This window comes from Macrobrachium nipponense, chromosome 35 (genome assembly GCF_015104395.2).
Source record: "Macrobrachium nipponense isolate FS-2020 chromosome 35, ASM1510439v2, whole genome shotgun sequence".
NCBI classification, from domain to species: Eukaryota; Metazoa; Arthropoda; class Malacostraca; order Decapoda; family Palaemonidae; genus Macrobrachium; species Macrobrachium nipponense.
Genome location: NC_061096.1, coordinates 21,648,445 through 21,663,309, shown reverse-complemented (window position 1 = coordinate 21,663,309; position 14,865 = coordinate 21,648,445). Strand labels below are relative to the sequence as shown.

Below are 14,865 nucleotides of genomic sequence, written 5' to 3'. Positions count from 1 at the left end.
ATTTCACGATTCCAAACACCTGAACTGTTAGAAATCCGGCTGTTGAATTTTGGAGTATGAAGGTACACTTTTGGTATAGGAGTGCACTTTCTTATCTGATGGTGGTAATTGTCTTTGGTTTTGCACTGTCGGTTATGGGCTTTCGACTCGGCCACAGGAGTCGCCAGTACTCTACGAGATAGTAATTTTTTCCATGTAAGGTTCCTCAACAGTAAGGATCACACATCTGGCAGGAATGTTGAGAATTTTTTTCTCCCCTTTTAAAAAAACGTTTAGTTCGCTTGGGTGAACCGATTCTCTGTCTGTAATAACCCACCATCCTTATTCAATTTGGTAGTCAGCTAACTGTAACATTAGCTAAGATTTACTCCAAATGAAGATAATTTTCATAATAAAATTAATTATTTCGATACTTACCTACTGTTAAAGTGGAAACCCACCCAGCCTCCATACATCTTAGTGGGTGGTCATGAAGAAATATGACAAGAACATTAACTTTCTAGCACCATCTGGTGGGAAAACATATGACTACAGTGACAGTCCAAGTTGGTTAGCCAAGTGTATTTTGTTTTCTAGGCCAACAACCATATCACTTGTGTACAATAAAAATAACAGTGAACCAAGAGCAGTGGAACTCCAGACATAATAAGTCTTTATTCACTAAGGATACCATCCACAGCAACTGACCAACTCGCTGCTGCCTACCTGTAAGGAAATCTTAAAGTAATAAGAAAACATACCCACCCACTCCAAGATTTTAGTGCCCTGTTATTTACAAAAGGCAAGCTCAGAAAAATATAAATAGATAAGGTTAAAGGGCGAATCAACCAGATTAATATGTACATTACATACTTAGATAATAGCATTGCAGGTCACAAAATTTATGTAGTTTAGCATGACATTTAAAAGAAAGCCTCTCTTGAATTTGCAGGTAGACAATGGTATAATCCTAATTACCACTGCAGGAGAAAAGGAAATGATGCAACCAATTTTGTCTGGACGATAAATATCTCAGTAGGCTACTAGCATCCAGACTGCTGAACATTATTCCATCTACAGAAATGTAGAATGTGGCCTTACTACTGTCCTCTCCACCAATACAGTCTTTCTTGGAATGCCTATGTAGTAAAGTACAGTACTACGAATATATACTCATATTAAAGAGTAGGAGTAGAATTTTCAACTATGCAACTAGTTAGCTATTTGGAGTCGAGTTTCATATCACTTTTAGATTCAACATTCATTTAATACTGGCCCAGTGTTTACAAAATTGATATTACATACCTCATATTCAGTAAATGTATGTAAATTTTATGGGAGGGACTTTATATTTTATAATTCTGTTGATAATAGCAATCTTGTATACGTTGTCATAAGACAGGGGCAAGTTTTTTTATGCATTAATCAATTTACCAACAGATTGTGGGAGCATACTAAGAAGGGTGAATAAAGACATGTCTCGAAGTGCCACATAAGTGTCTTGCTGTTTATTGTATGGGAATTACTGTTTAAATTCAAGGTATCTGTAAAGTAATAAAAGTAAACCTTCTCCACAACTGGATAGAGGTAGACTGGCCTGGTACTGCTGTAATGCACTTACGGAAAAGAATATGATGCATTTCTTGTAGGATGAATTATTGTTGTGCATAATGAAATGCATTTGTTCTCTATTACTTGCTGTACTATGGTGAACTGGTCATGGCGGCCAGTAAACTTAGAAAATATTCTCAGTTATAGCCTAAACTTTACTAGAAGTATGAGTAGAGTTCCATATCTTCTGGATACATTCAAGTGATATAAACTTCCTAAACAAACTTGCTAGTTGACCAGTAACATATCTGTCAAGCCGTTTATTGCGCATAGTAATTAAGTCTTCAGAGATAACAAATATGGCTAAGGGTTCAAAGATGGTTCTGAGTACATTCTGAGTACATTCTGAGTAATTTGTTTTGAAGTACACAACCTTACCACATGCATTTACAGTGCTTCATTCATATCCTCCCTTGTTTATATCTTTGTTAAAAATAAACCATGTTGTCAGTAATTTTTAATTTATACTTCCAGAACGCCTTCGGGAGGAGCTGGAAGCTGAAAAATTCCAGGCAGTTGAAGAGGCTCGAGTTATTGTTTCTGAGCATTTAGAACATGTTAACGCTTCTCTCAGAGAACAGCTTCTTGAGGCTACCTGTGCAAATACCCAGGTGAGTTTTAAATGAGAATAAGTTATATTTTATGTAATTCATGCTTAGAGTGCAGTATGAAGTCAATTGTTTTTCAACCTTATATTTAATATAAAAAGATAAAACATAGCACCCAATAAAAACTTTCATAATGAAGTCAGGTAAGAGCATTAATGGACATTCTCTTTAACTCTAGAAATATCCGGTGAAAACAGACAAGAATTTTGTTTTTGTCTATTTTACCTGCAAATGCAAACTAACAATTGACACAGAAAGCTTTTTCTTATAGTTTAACATTCCGCACCCCAAGAATTTTAATAGTCATCAAAGTTATAAGGGGAGGGGAGAAGAAATGTTTTGAATTGTAAAATCGATTCATGTATATTATTGCTTTCATCATGAACACAAATAGTGTTGTGTATTTACTGCAAAAAAAAAAAATATATGTATATATATATGAAATCCCAGGATATGAAATTCTTAATTCATACCTCCATTTCAGTATCGAGAGGAACTGGAAGCAATCAGAGCAGCCCTGAAACTCCGAGAGGAAGTGATAAGTTCCCTGGAGGAGGAGTTGATTAAGGTTAAGGGCGGCAGCGAAACAGCTGCCTCCTTCTACAAAGCCTCTCAGTACTCATTTGCAGGTTCAGACGAGTCCAACAGCTCACAGGACAGACTAAGTATGTCTGACTCGCTCGACAACCAAGATGACGCCCAGAAATCTGGGTAAGTTTAAAGGGCAGATGAGGGGGGTTATAATCAGGCTCAGCCCCTCATTGGTTTTTAATGTTAAGAATGGCCATTTAACAACACATATTTTTTGCTATAAATTATTCACAGAGACTCACATTTTTCGTAGGGTAGGTTTGCTTTTTTTCCCAGCTGTCAGAATGAATTAAGTGAAAGGCAGGAGGGTGAATAAAAAAGTAAATTTTTGGGGTCTTTTTCTGGCTCGGTAGTGATAAGGAATTTTTTTTTTCTTCATTGTCATTTCCTTTTTAATTCTTATATTTTACACTTTCCTTTTCACGCTTACTTTTTCTGTACGACCTAAATCCTGTATTCCAGTCCAGTAATTTGTTTTTTTAAGTTCCAATAGTTTTATTATTCATTTTAAGTATATTTTACTTTTGTTAAAATATTTTACGATGCTTTTTGTACTCTGCTCTTCAAGTCCTTTATTTCGTGATTTTATTCCAGTTTTGTATGATTTGATTTCTCCAAGTACTTTTACTTTCTACTATAAACTCGGTTTCATTAATACATACTTATAATTATTTTTTATGATTATGTTTATACTTTTATCTCTGTTGGTACCTGATTGACACCATCTTTTAGAAAGGAATATCCCATTTAACATTAGAATAATCAAGTTCGAGAATAATCCAGTTCTAATTACTTATCCACCTTTTCATTCATCATTTCTTAAATTTTCACTTTTAAAAACTTTCTTCTTCGTGCTAATATAATGCTTCAAGCCATCTGTAAAAAGAATATTTGATACCTTTTACCAGGTAAAATAAAAACATAGTCTTATATAAAACTAACTAATATCATGTTTAAGGAATACGTACATCAATAAATTTCTTGAAGGAATTTGGTAAGATATAAGGTTGTTGATACATTCAGTGGTGCAGTTCTTTCATTTCTGTTTCTACAGTTTGTAGGCGTAACAGAATTAGTTATATACTCTAATATCAGAAAGGAAATTATGCCAGTGTTAGGTATGTATAGGATAATATTTGTGATGTATGATGCTGGGAGGATCAGGTTAGTACAGACCACTCTGTTGTAATTTTGAATTCAAAGGACATTAGGAAGGGCAGTTAGATGCACTGACGAAAGACAGGGAAAGCTGAAAAAGTTTGGCTTACATTAAGTCCTAAAGAAGTTAGTGATAACATTTATTTGTTGGAAGTGATGTCAGACGAAACTGTTGTATATCGAATATGTTTAAGCTGTTACTGAAATAAGATAGATTTAGTATAGAAATAGTATAGATCACAGTGGTTTCAGTACAAAAACTAAGAGTGATTATGTATACGTTCAGTCAACACCACCACTATATAAATTTCTTTTTTGGATATATCACACCAACAGTAGAACCTGAAATGCTGTCTGAAAGATTTGTCATTTCAATTCTCAACTCACTTTGCTGAGTTCCAGAGGAAAAGCAATTAGGCGTAAGAATCTGGTGCCCAATTGTCTCTGGAGATGTAAGATGTATCAATGCTAAATACTGCAAAACATAAACTTCAGCTCTAAATCTTATCGGGATAGCATGTGAATGTACTTTTGATGTTTGCTGCCTCTTCATTCGCTCATGTAGGCTTATGGATGTTTTACGGTTACTTACTGTAAGAGTAGTGTAAGCTGAAACCTTTTTGGGTAACAGCAAAATAATTGTGGCCTTGCTGAAGATAAGCACCAGCACTTTATCCTCTAGGTTTCAGCTCTATAGGCTTTGTTGAAAGTAGGGAGTAACAGGTGTATTTGATCTTTCTTATTATTTTGCTAGATTACCTCTGTTGTAGTTAGCAAATGAAGCCTCCATACATTCTGCTGTAGTAAATGATAGGCAAAATTCAGAAACTGCCCAGAGTCCCTGTCATATGGGACTTGAGAGAATTTCAGAATTTTGTAGCGTATAAAACTAAGGATAAATGGGAAATTAGTGTGTAAGAACATTGAATCAGATATGAATGATGGAACAGGTGGATTATGGATTATGGTTTCAAGAATTAGGGGCTGTACATCGTAGCCTTTTGTAAATTTTGGTCCGAGGAGAGAGAGAGAGAGAGAGAGAGAGAGAGAGAGAGAGAGAGAGAGAGAGAGAGGTGAGAGGAGAGAGAGAGAGAGAGAGAGAGAGAGGAATATATACGTTTATTCAGGAAACTGTGTACACAAGGTAATTTATTGTACCGGAATTATAAAAAAAAAAATACAGATATGTTATTTTTACCAATTGTCCATGTAGCATGTAATATGACCCTTTTTTGGAATAAGGAAATTCTTTTAAAATAACCAAGTTGCTTATCTCTATTATTACCAAAACTTGTGTTAATTTGTTAAACTGAGTGAATTACACTTAAGTCATTCAGTGGGTGTCAGCAAATAACGAATTCCCCCTCCAAGCGTTGACAAGTATTTTTTTTTCTTTTCTTGGGGTCCTCAGCATCACGTACCTCTACGTAGCGTTCTTCTTCCTATTCTTCAGATATCTCCCATCAGACGTTGCCTTAGCCTTGACCACTATTGGTCTTTTCACACATACATTCCATGTGTACAAAGAGAAAAAAATTTAGAATATGTTTCATTGTCTTAGGGACCAAAGAATCAAGAAAATTATTTTATTCTATTAAAACTTTTAACAGCAGAGTTCATGAAGTGTTGTGTATAGATTTTTGGACTTTCCATCAGGGTAATATTTATTTGTTTGTTAGTTGTCAAGAATTTTTGTGTTGTGTAGAAAGAACTTTATCCTTTTCATTTTTTATGAGTATTTTCCCCCTTAAGTTTCAAGTGTGTTACTTTATGCTTACCCTCAGCTGTAGATGGATACCAGATGTATACTATTAAAGTTATTGTTTTAATTTTGAACCCTAGTGGTATTAATTTGCATTTGAGCAAATGTAACCATCTAATTTGTCGCTTATCATTTAGCAAACGGTAAGACGGTTTGACTTAAGTTTAATAGAAAGACTACTTTTTTCATTGCCATTCCACAAAAATGAAGTCTTATGATTAGGTAATCATAATTCTTGGTAAATTTTATTTGCCGTTATCATTGCTTGATTATCTGTTACTGGAAGCAATACCCAAAATATAGATTCGTAACACTAAGGTTTTCTTGTCTGCTACTTTAAATCTGTTTATTTAAACTGTGTGAAAAGTGCAATAAAGAAAAGGACTTCTAGAATTTGGTGAATAATTTTTTTTATAGTCTTTAATGCATTCGCCTTTTTAAAAAAAACAAAATTTTCTATAAGATTTAAATAGGTACTTTATTTGCACTAACCACATCACTGGTACCCTTATACGAGCTGAAGTGTCTAAGCTTGTAGTGTTGTATGCTTGTTCCAAATTTTGACAAAAGCAGAAACAAACAAAGAAAGAAACACATTTGGTTTGTATTACCCCTGTCAGTGGCGGAAGCCTCCTGGGAAAGGTGTTTGGCGGTGGCTGGTTCAGCAGCTCCAAAGCAACCAAGGACAATGGCAGACGGGGGAGCGCGCCCTGTAAGGCTCTCATTTTTTTTTATTGTAGTCAAGTCATTTTTGCTTGTTGCGTTTTTAATCCCTCCTGTGTTCTTTTTACTTCTATATTACTTTTAAGGCACATCAATATACATAAACAATCCAATAACCACAGACAGTTTGTCTGCTAACCTCACCTTCTAAATTCCCATTTTGAAGTTTCTTTGTCTCTAAATAATACCTGTCCTGCAACCTGCACCCTCCCTGAACCTCACTGAAAGAAGGTATACATAGATTATGAAAATTTGTGGAGTTGAAGAGTTTAGTAATATTACAGATAAGAAATACTGCAATTTTTTAAGCCAAATTTTAAGTAACATTCACATGCTAGAGAATCTTTAATTAATAGAGAAGTGTACTGAAGGTGTTATACTGGAAATTTTACTAATACACGATTTAAATGGTTCAGTAACCATTAAGATTAAATATTTTATCAAAGTAAAAGACTGGTCTTCTGTACTGCCCTTTAACTGTCGCCTTAACTTATAAACTGTAAAATCCCATAATTTCCATTTCAAACTCATTACTCCTTTTTTAAGTGTAACTTTTCAATAGCTTCTAGGATGCTTCATCCCTCCCACGGACCAAACCTTTTATTCCATCAAGGAAAAAAAACATGAACTCTGCTGTTACAAATTCTTCTCCGTAACGTTATAAGTAACTCAAGCTTCAAAATAAACACCCCAGTACCATCCTCGTCTTGGTGGAGAATCAAGCACTCCAGAAGCTATGCTCATTTTCTCACACTACCTTAAAACGAGTTGTAGTACACCAATTGTTGTGCTGTACTGCAATATGGTGTATGGACAACATCCTCCTATTTGCTGCTATAACAAGAGTAGTATGGGCATCATACTTGGTCTTGTCTTCATTTTTGCATGTAAGTAATTCTTGACTGAATACCCTTTAATCCTGCAAGAACTTTGGAAATCACCCAACTTTATTTGTAAACAAAGGTGCATGTATTCAAATCTGGTAGATAGAAAATAGTATTCCAGAGTTAAAATGAGTTTACACAGTGGAACTATTTAATAAGAATCGTACAAATTCATCTTCATATTGCTGCACATCTTTATCACTTTGAAAGTGGGCTTTTAACTGTTATGAGAATTTTTATTTTCATATTATATGGTATACTACAGTCAAAGGAAGAGACTACTAGATTAGTTTTATTGACAGTCTTTTGAGACAACTGTGCAAAAGGAGTTGTCAGTACAATTAGAATTAAATACAGATTCATAGGTGGACACTTACAGTAGTTTCATAGAGATTGTTTTTAAATAAGTATTTTTGTTAAACATGGTTTGGAAATGCAGTTTAATCTGGTTACAATTTATTAATATTCCTTACACAACTGCTTTTTCAGTCACTAACATTGTAGCCAGGTTTGACCTCACTGTTTAACTTTATTCTACGCATTTTGCTTCATGCTTTAGTGAAAGGAAATCCAGTACCTCTTTATGGCTAGTGTTTGTGACATTAAAATTACATAAGCCCCAAATATTATGCCAGCCATCTTTCCTTGTAATTTTGAACTCTCAAATGAATATTGCAAAGTAGTTTTCTGTAAAACCATTTCACTGGGTGGTCTTTGTGATTGTTTTTCTTTTTATCGTAAATCTCATGATGTGCTTTTATGCTTGCGATGCTTTAGAAAGTTTCACTTGTCATCTTATGTAGTAGAACAGCATATGGCAAATTCTCTGTTTTATTGCAGTTTTAAATCCAGAATGTAGTACACATATATTACTATTTCATTAGTAGGACATACATTGTTGTAGAATAACACGCTACAATCTTACAACATGACCTTTAAATGTGTTCATTTTTTGGTGGTATTTTTTTCTTTTTTTTTCTTTTTTTCCATTCTCTTTTCAAATGAAGTTTTTGAAATCTCTAATGGACAGAATTTGGTGCAAATGATGATGCTCTTAAAACATTCTTCCCACATTTCACACTAGTTATTGATACAACAACTGAATGTTATGTAATGTTGTGAAATGCCAAATATATGTTTTATAATGTTTTTTTGCTTAACAAACCTGTTGCTTATCTTTTTCAAAATGTCTATCCCAAGTATAATAATAAACATTTCCAATGCACATGATATATTTTAAATATATATATTTTTTTCAAACTTTGCATCATTTTGTCTTGGTTTTTTGCATGCGTAGTTTACACATTATTTTAAGTTTATATCTATTATGGAATATAAATATATTTTATGAATTTTTCCAGCAGCTGGTCAGACTGATTTTTGGGTGAAAACAGTCAAGTTAGCATTCATGTTTACTTGTCTTTAACAGCTGGTACTAGTATAACAAAAACAATAGGCAAGAACCATTATACCGGTATCCCAACCTGGTTGCTTTATCGCACTGTTTGACAGATGACCTTTTATCAAAATGTTATTTATTGGTCATTAATAACCACTTGTCATTTTGTCACTGTATATGGCAAGTACTCGTCACCGTCTTGTAACTCCATTTCCTTATTTGGCAAAATGAAGTTGCTCATGTGGTCTTTTACAATTTCTTCCACAATAAGTGTTACTTTCTTCTATACAGTAACTTCCTTTATACAATCAATCATTTCCTGTGGCACCCACAGGGATGTATAGAGCTTCAATGGACTCACACCACCACATTCGGTCCTGGCCTAACTCCTCAAGATCTCCCCAACACACATCACACTCATCAATTGATTGAACTCCCGTTACTTCTCTAATTCTGTTTCTTGATATCCTATCCCTCTAATTAATTCCTAATATTCTTCCAAGTGCCTTATTTTCAAATGCTAAAAATTTATTATTCCAAGTCACTACTGTACCATGACTCATGCCCATAAATCAAAATACTCCTACCTCATAAATTTGGAATTTTGTATGCACAGAGAAACTGCTATTATTCCAAATATTTTTAAGCATTCCCATTGCCTGGTGAGCCATTTTTAATCTTTCCATTAATTTTTTAAGCATTCCCATTTCCTGATGAGCCTTTTTTTAATCTTATCATTATTTCTGAGCTCAGAGAACCATCCTTATCTAAATAAGTACCTAAATATTTAAACTTATTCACTTACGTTACAACCATGCTTTCAATTAGACAATACTGTGTAACTCATTAGACAATCCAACTGCTTCTTTTCTGGACCCTTTGTGATCAAAGCTATATCATCAGCATAATCTAAGAGAAGTTTCCAATTTTCTCCCCAGAGTATACTGCATCTGTTTGTCTCCTACCCTGAATCACATCAGACTTAACTTCAAATGATAATAATCCTCACAAACTTTTCTGGTATTCCATAATGCCTCGTGATTTTGTCCATAGTCCGTCTTGAAATATTATCAAAGGCCTTTTCAAAATCAACAAGACTTACCCAGAGTTCGCATTTCATTAGCTTGTTGCATGCTCAACTGAAGATCTGATAACTGCAACCTCGCCCCTTTTAAAACCAGCCTGTTCATCCCTCAGAGTACCATCAACCACTCCAACCTATTCAACAATACTCTACTGGGAAATTTTCAAGGCTACAGGTGACAAAGTGATTCCCCTCCATTTACCACACTACATAAATCTTTTTTTTTGTTAACTTCAACAATCACACCATTCTTCCAACCTCATGGTATTATCCCTGTCACCCATATCTCATTGAATATCATATTTGTATTAAAATCTTTCTGAGCAGGTTGTATATCTTCTGAGGGGACTGGTCTATTAAGAACTGTCTCAAAGTGCTCTTGCCATCTGTTTCTAATTTCAATCCATATCCCCGACTGGTATATCTTCATGCTTACCAGCACTGCCACTCGGCTCTCCAATTGCTTTATATGCTACCCTTTGGCTCTGACCATCATTTTTATTCATAAATTTTTTGGTTCCCGCAATATTTCATTAACAAATCTTCTTTTACCTCTTAGTCACGAAAGCAATATTATTACTTTGTTCATAAGGTCTCTTAAGATATCTCAGTCTTCCTTATCCAAGGATTTCAAGAATGTATTTTGATATCCTTAGCCATTTGGTGTCATTTTTATCCAGTTTCTTTCCAATCTGACATTATGGGTCCCTCTGGCCCGTCTTTTCAGGAATAATTGTGGTAATTTATAAGTTCATTCTTTGGGCTGAAGAACCTGGAACCAACTCTAGTATCGAAGCCGTTATGTCTTATTCCTCACTGTGATCACCTTTCACTTTTCAACAGGATGGCTTTGTTTTGAATCTCCAACCTCCTGCCAGGATTTTTGCTCCTTCAATCGAGTTCAACCCCATCTTCTTTCTTGCCTTTAAGTTGGCCATCATGCTTGACGAATAAAGGGCAAAAATCGGCTTTTGTTTTCCCTCCCAATCAGAGCTTTCTTTGCTAAGGAAATACTAACGGTTTATTGCCATTTATATGACATTTCATGCGGTGACTCTTTTTGGCCCTTGTTTCTATCATACTGTGATCTTGACTAGTTGCTTTCCATCTTCCACAGATTTTAAATCCTATAGCCTTGGGCTGTTGCATAGTATGATCTCTTTATCAGTACTAAAGTTCATTACACGTATATACGTATATCCTGAGAACCACTCGTAGTGAATTTTAGGCCAAGCAATTGTAAGCTTCTTTGAGTCATCAGCTTCTGTTGAGAGTGCTCAAGGGGCTATGAAACAAGAATTTGTTTCTGTATTTTCCTCTGCACAGTGGTTACGCCGACGTATTCATCATTAAAAGACTGACTGCACATATTAAATAGTCTTTTAGTTCAGAAAACCGGATTTTCAACATGAAGCAACAGTCGGCTCTTAGATATTTTCCAAATTAATTTCTGTTCTCTTTAATCTTAGCCCAAATAGTACTTTTACAGCTTGTCTTGTAACCTTTTGCTCTGATACAGGTTCCAGCCTGGTTTTGTATTCTCATGATTCAAACCAAGAATGATTGGTGGTCAAGTGTAGCATGTAATATCAGTCACAACCAGGAGCATTTCTCTATGTTACAAGAATGGGATACACGGCACAATGTTCCTTCCCTGTATTTCTAGATTTATATTATTGTCATCATTATTAGTATGATTAGTATGAAAGAAAATATAGGTTGATCTGCTCTCTCCCAATTGCAAACTTTTTCTAGTTTTCTATCCAAATACCTCGTGCCAAGATAATTTGAATGAAAGACAATATAGATTCAGCTGCTCTCCCCCCATTGTAAACTTTTTCTAGTATTCTATACAAATACGTTGTGCTAAAATAGTTTGATGCTTTTTTTGTATGTAAAAGTAATTCATATTTCCTTTGTAATACTTCTTCCCTGAAGTTTCTTTCGTATGCATATTCACGCTCAAAATGTTTTAATAGTATGCTCAGATTGGGGGTTCTCAGTGTATTTACTCTGATTTATTATCACTCTTAGGTTTCGTGATTTTCATTTATTTTTCTAAATTCCTTTTCAGCTACAGATAAGAAGTTGCCCTCATCTTAGCTGCCAGAAATACCCTTGTAAAATACATCTGGCCCCATATGAGGTCAGATGCCCAGCATCGTCTTCGTCGTCATCATCATCATCTATCATCATTAACAACCATTCTTTTCTCTCTTCCTCTTACTTTTTTGCCTTATATTAGCAAAGGAAAGAGAAAGGAAGGGAGCAAAAGATGGAGATAAACTATATCTCTTTTCTGCGACTTTCGTCACCAGATGTTCATTTTGAAATATTGTCCTCTTTTCATGGATATTTTCAATATTTTTATATATATTTATTCTCTTAGATTTTCCTTTTACTTGTGTATAGTCATCCTTTCGTATCTGCATACATTCATCTAACCACACGCAAATTTCAAGCAAAAAGTGAAGAAATTCATAATAGCTCCTTCCCATATTGTTTCACACTAGATGTTTTACATGGTTTTTTAAATAGAACTTTTATATATACGTATATGAATGGGAGTTTATTCGACTTTGTAATACTGTGTCATTTACATTGTATTTGTTGTGTTCATCTATTTTCAACTCTCTCCCACTCTTATCTGGTGACAGACATGAATTCCACGATTGATAATATGGAGGCATTTGCTCTCCGCATTTACTTACGTATAACATTATTTACCTAACAGGCCTGGGTTGAGTTCAGACGAGACGTATTAGTAATCTCAATGTAGGTCCTTTTATGTTCTTTCTTAAAGATCTACTAAGGACTGATACATTTACTATTCTTTAAACCGCATATCTTCCCCAGAAGCTCTGCATATGTTATGAAAGACTCGGCATGAAATATCTCGGGTTTTTCCATCTGTGTTGTCACCAGTTAGTTGCAATATACAACCTGCACACTTCAAACAAGATAGAATTCCTGTGCAGTCATGCAATATGTATTAGTAAAGGAAAAACTATCTCATGAATTATGAGAGAAAATTGTTCTCAATTTTACAAAATATCAAATAATTTTCCAAAATATGTAAGTGTAGACATTAAAAATGCTTGAAATGATTAACATAAAACTATTCCTGTCATCATGAGTAATTACATTGGGAAATTGAGACAAACATTTCATACATAATTCTCAAATGAGTGGCTGAAATTCACCTCTTGAATTTTTAGAATTTTAAAAAAAGCAATAGGTTTTTTTTCCGTCTTTTAAAGCCGGGAGGTTTCAGCCTCAGGGTCTTCCAGATAACAGTTGGTGGTTGTGCGGCATGTTCCTCTCGTAGGAACATCCTGTCACTCTCAGTGGACTTCATGCAAAAGCTTCTAATGTTTATTATCCCTCACACCCACGGGAAAAATACTTTCCTCGTCATAGTAGCAGCTTTGCATTTGTTGAGTATGCTCATGGCTTCCAGTTTGTGATACATGAATGCAGTTTAAACACACTTATTTTGCTAATTATTTTATCCTATTTTATCATATTGTGATATGATTCTTTAATATTATTTAGTGAGAAATAGGTTATGACGATTGTGATCAGTGTCTATGATATTAATCTTCATAAACGTTTGACGTTGTGATATCTTTCTATAGTATCTGTCGTCGATTGTAGTTTTAAATTTTCAAGCAAGATTTTTTGATAAACTGTGTATTGGGTAATTATGATACGTATGAATGAAAAGATATCAGTGCTGTCTAATAAAATCTACGGAAAGCTTTAATTACCAAGTAAATTGCCCTGTTACTGTAGAAGACTGTTAGTTTGACATTTGTAGTAGAATAGTACAGTAGTTATTATAAAGAATACTGGTAAAGACTATGACATTGTAGAGGCTAGCAATTCCCAGAACTCCCCAGGCCGGTGGACATCTTTTTTTTTAAGATTTTCCCGTTGTGTAGACTGTTTTCATAGAGAATGAAGCAACCATGAGAATGTTTTCTCAACAGTGAGTTTCATCGTTTATTATAGGGATCGACTACCGTTCTGCAATTAAATTATCATTAAGTATTGGTTTTTATAGTGAAGGTGTACTCATGAGTTGCTCTCTCTTCGCGATGTTACAAAAATTCGTTCATGTGAAAACGTCCACTTTAGAAGCTACTAAGTACAGAGGTGCTACTAGTCAAGCCCATGCATAGAAAATATTGTGCCAAATGATTGAAAGAGCAAAGCAAAAAAAATTGCACGCTCGCATCTCGATTGTGTTCGTATGCATGAGGATCTTTGATAAAGTAGAGAAGTGAAGAGAAGATGGCAGTATTTATTTTAGTGATACTTGCAAAAAAGTTTTGTAGTTTTATATTTGAAGTGTGTAAAGTATAAGAAGTTTCCAGACCTGCAAACCTTCTAACCCCTCTCATTTATTCGTATCTTACCCTTTTTTATGTGTTTTAAAATACTTTCAAGAAAAGGAAGTGATTAGAACATACAAAGATGCATTACAGTATTGTTTTAAGTGTTTGACTTGATGGAAATATAGTCTTAGATTCTCTTAATAACAAATATTTTCCTATGCGTTTTTTCCCCTTTCAGTATTAAAAATGCTATAAAAAGCTCAATGGAATTCCTTTTCTGAAGGACTGACCGTCAAGGATTATCAAAATATGATTTTTTGAGATTTTCGTTAAAAATTTTTATAAACTGCAGTTTTTTATTTAAAAGAAACTTATCAGTCTAGTTCACTGTTTCTGTGGATATTTTATAAACTATCTTCAAAACCTAAGGGAACGTCTACCTAGTTTTGTATTTTCTAGACTCTCCACTAATCAGTGTAAACGTGATGTAACCGAGTCCCAACCCAAATGCTCTCCTTATTAAGGAAAATGAATCTAATGTCCGAAAATGGAAAAGGAGCTGAATTATTGAACATACATTTTAGATGTAAAGGAGATTTTTAAACGTTAAGGTATGATATAATGGGTGCAGACTGAGGATAATGTTAAAACTCTCAAACCCAAATTATACTATAAGTTATAAAGTAATAAACAGTCGTTCATTCAAGGGCGTGTGCCTGCATAATT

General features: G+C 34.4%; 1 protein-coding gene across 13 annotated transcripts in view; it reads left to right on the top strand.

The window, feature by feature from the left end:
• LOC135208471 (trichohyalin-like) overlaps positions 1-14,865 on the top strand; it is a 555,144-nt gene that overhangs the window by 540,143 nt on the left and 136 nt on the right. For 6 of the 13 annotated variants that reach the window (XM_064240691.1, XM_064240696.1, XM_064240694.1 and 3 more), the window contains exons 23-25: positions 2,065-2,201; positions 2,683-2,909; positions 5,359-6,300. In XM_064240691.1, the coding sequence (XP_064096761.1) occupies positions 2,065-2,201; positions 2,683-2,909; positions 5,359-5,488 (494 nt within the window). In that variant the 3' untranslated portion in view covers positions 5,489-6,300. The other 7 variants (XM_064240687.1, XM_064240689.1, XM_064240686.1 and 4 more) reach the window with 6 other exon arrangements.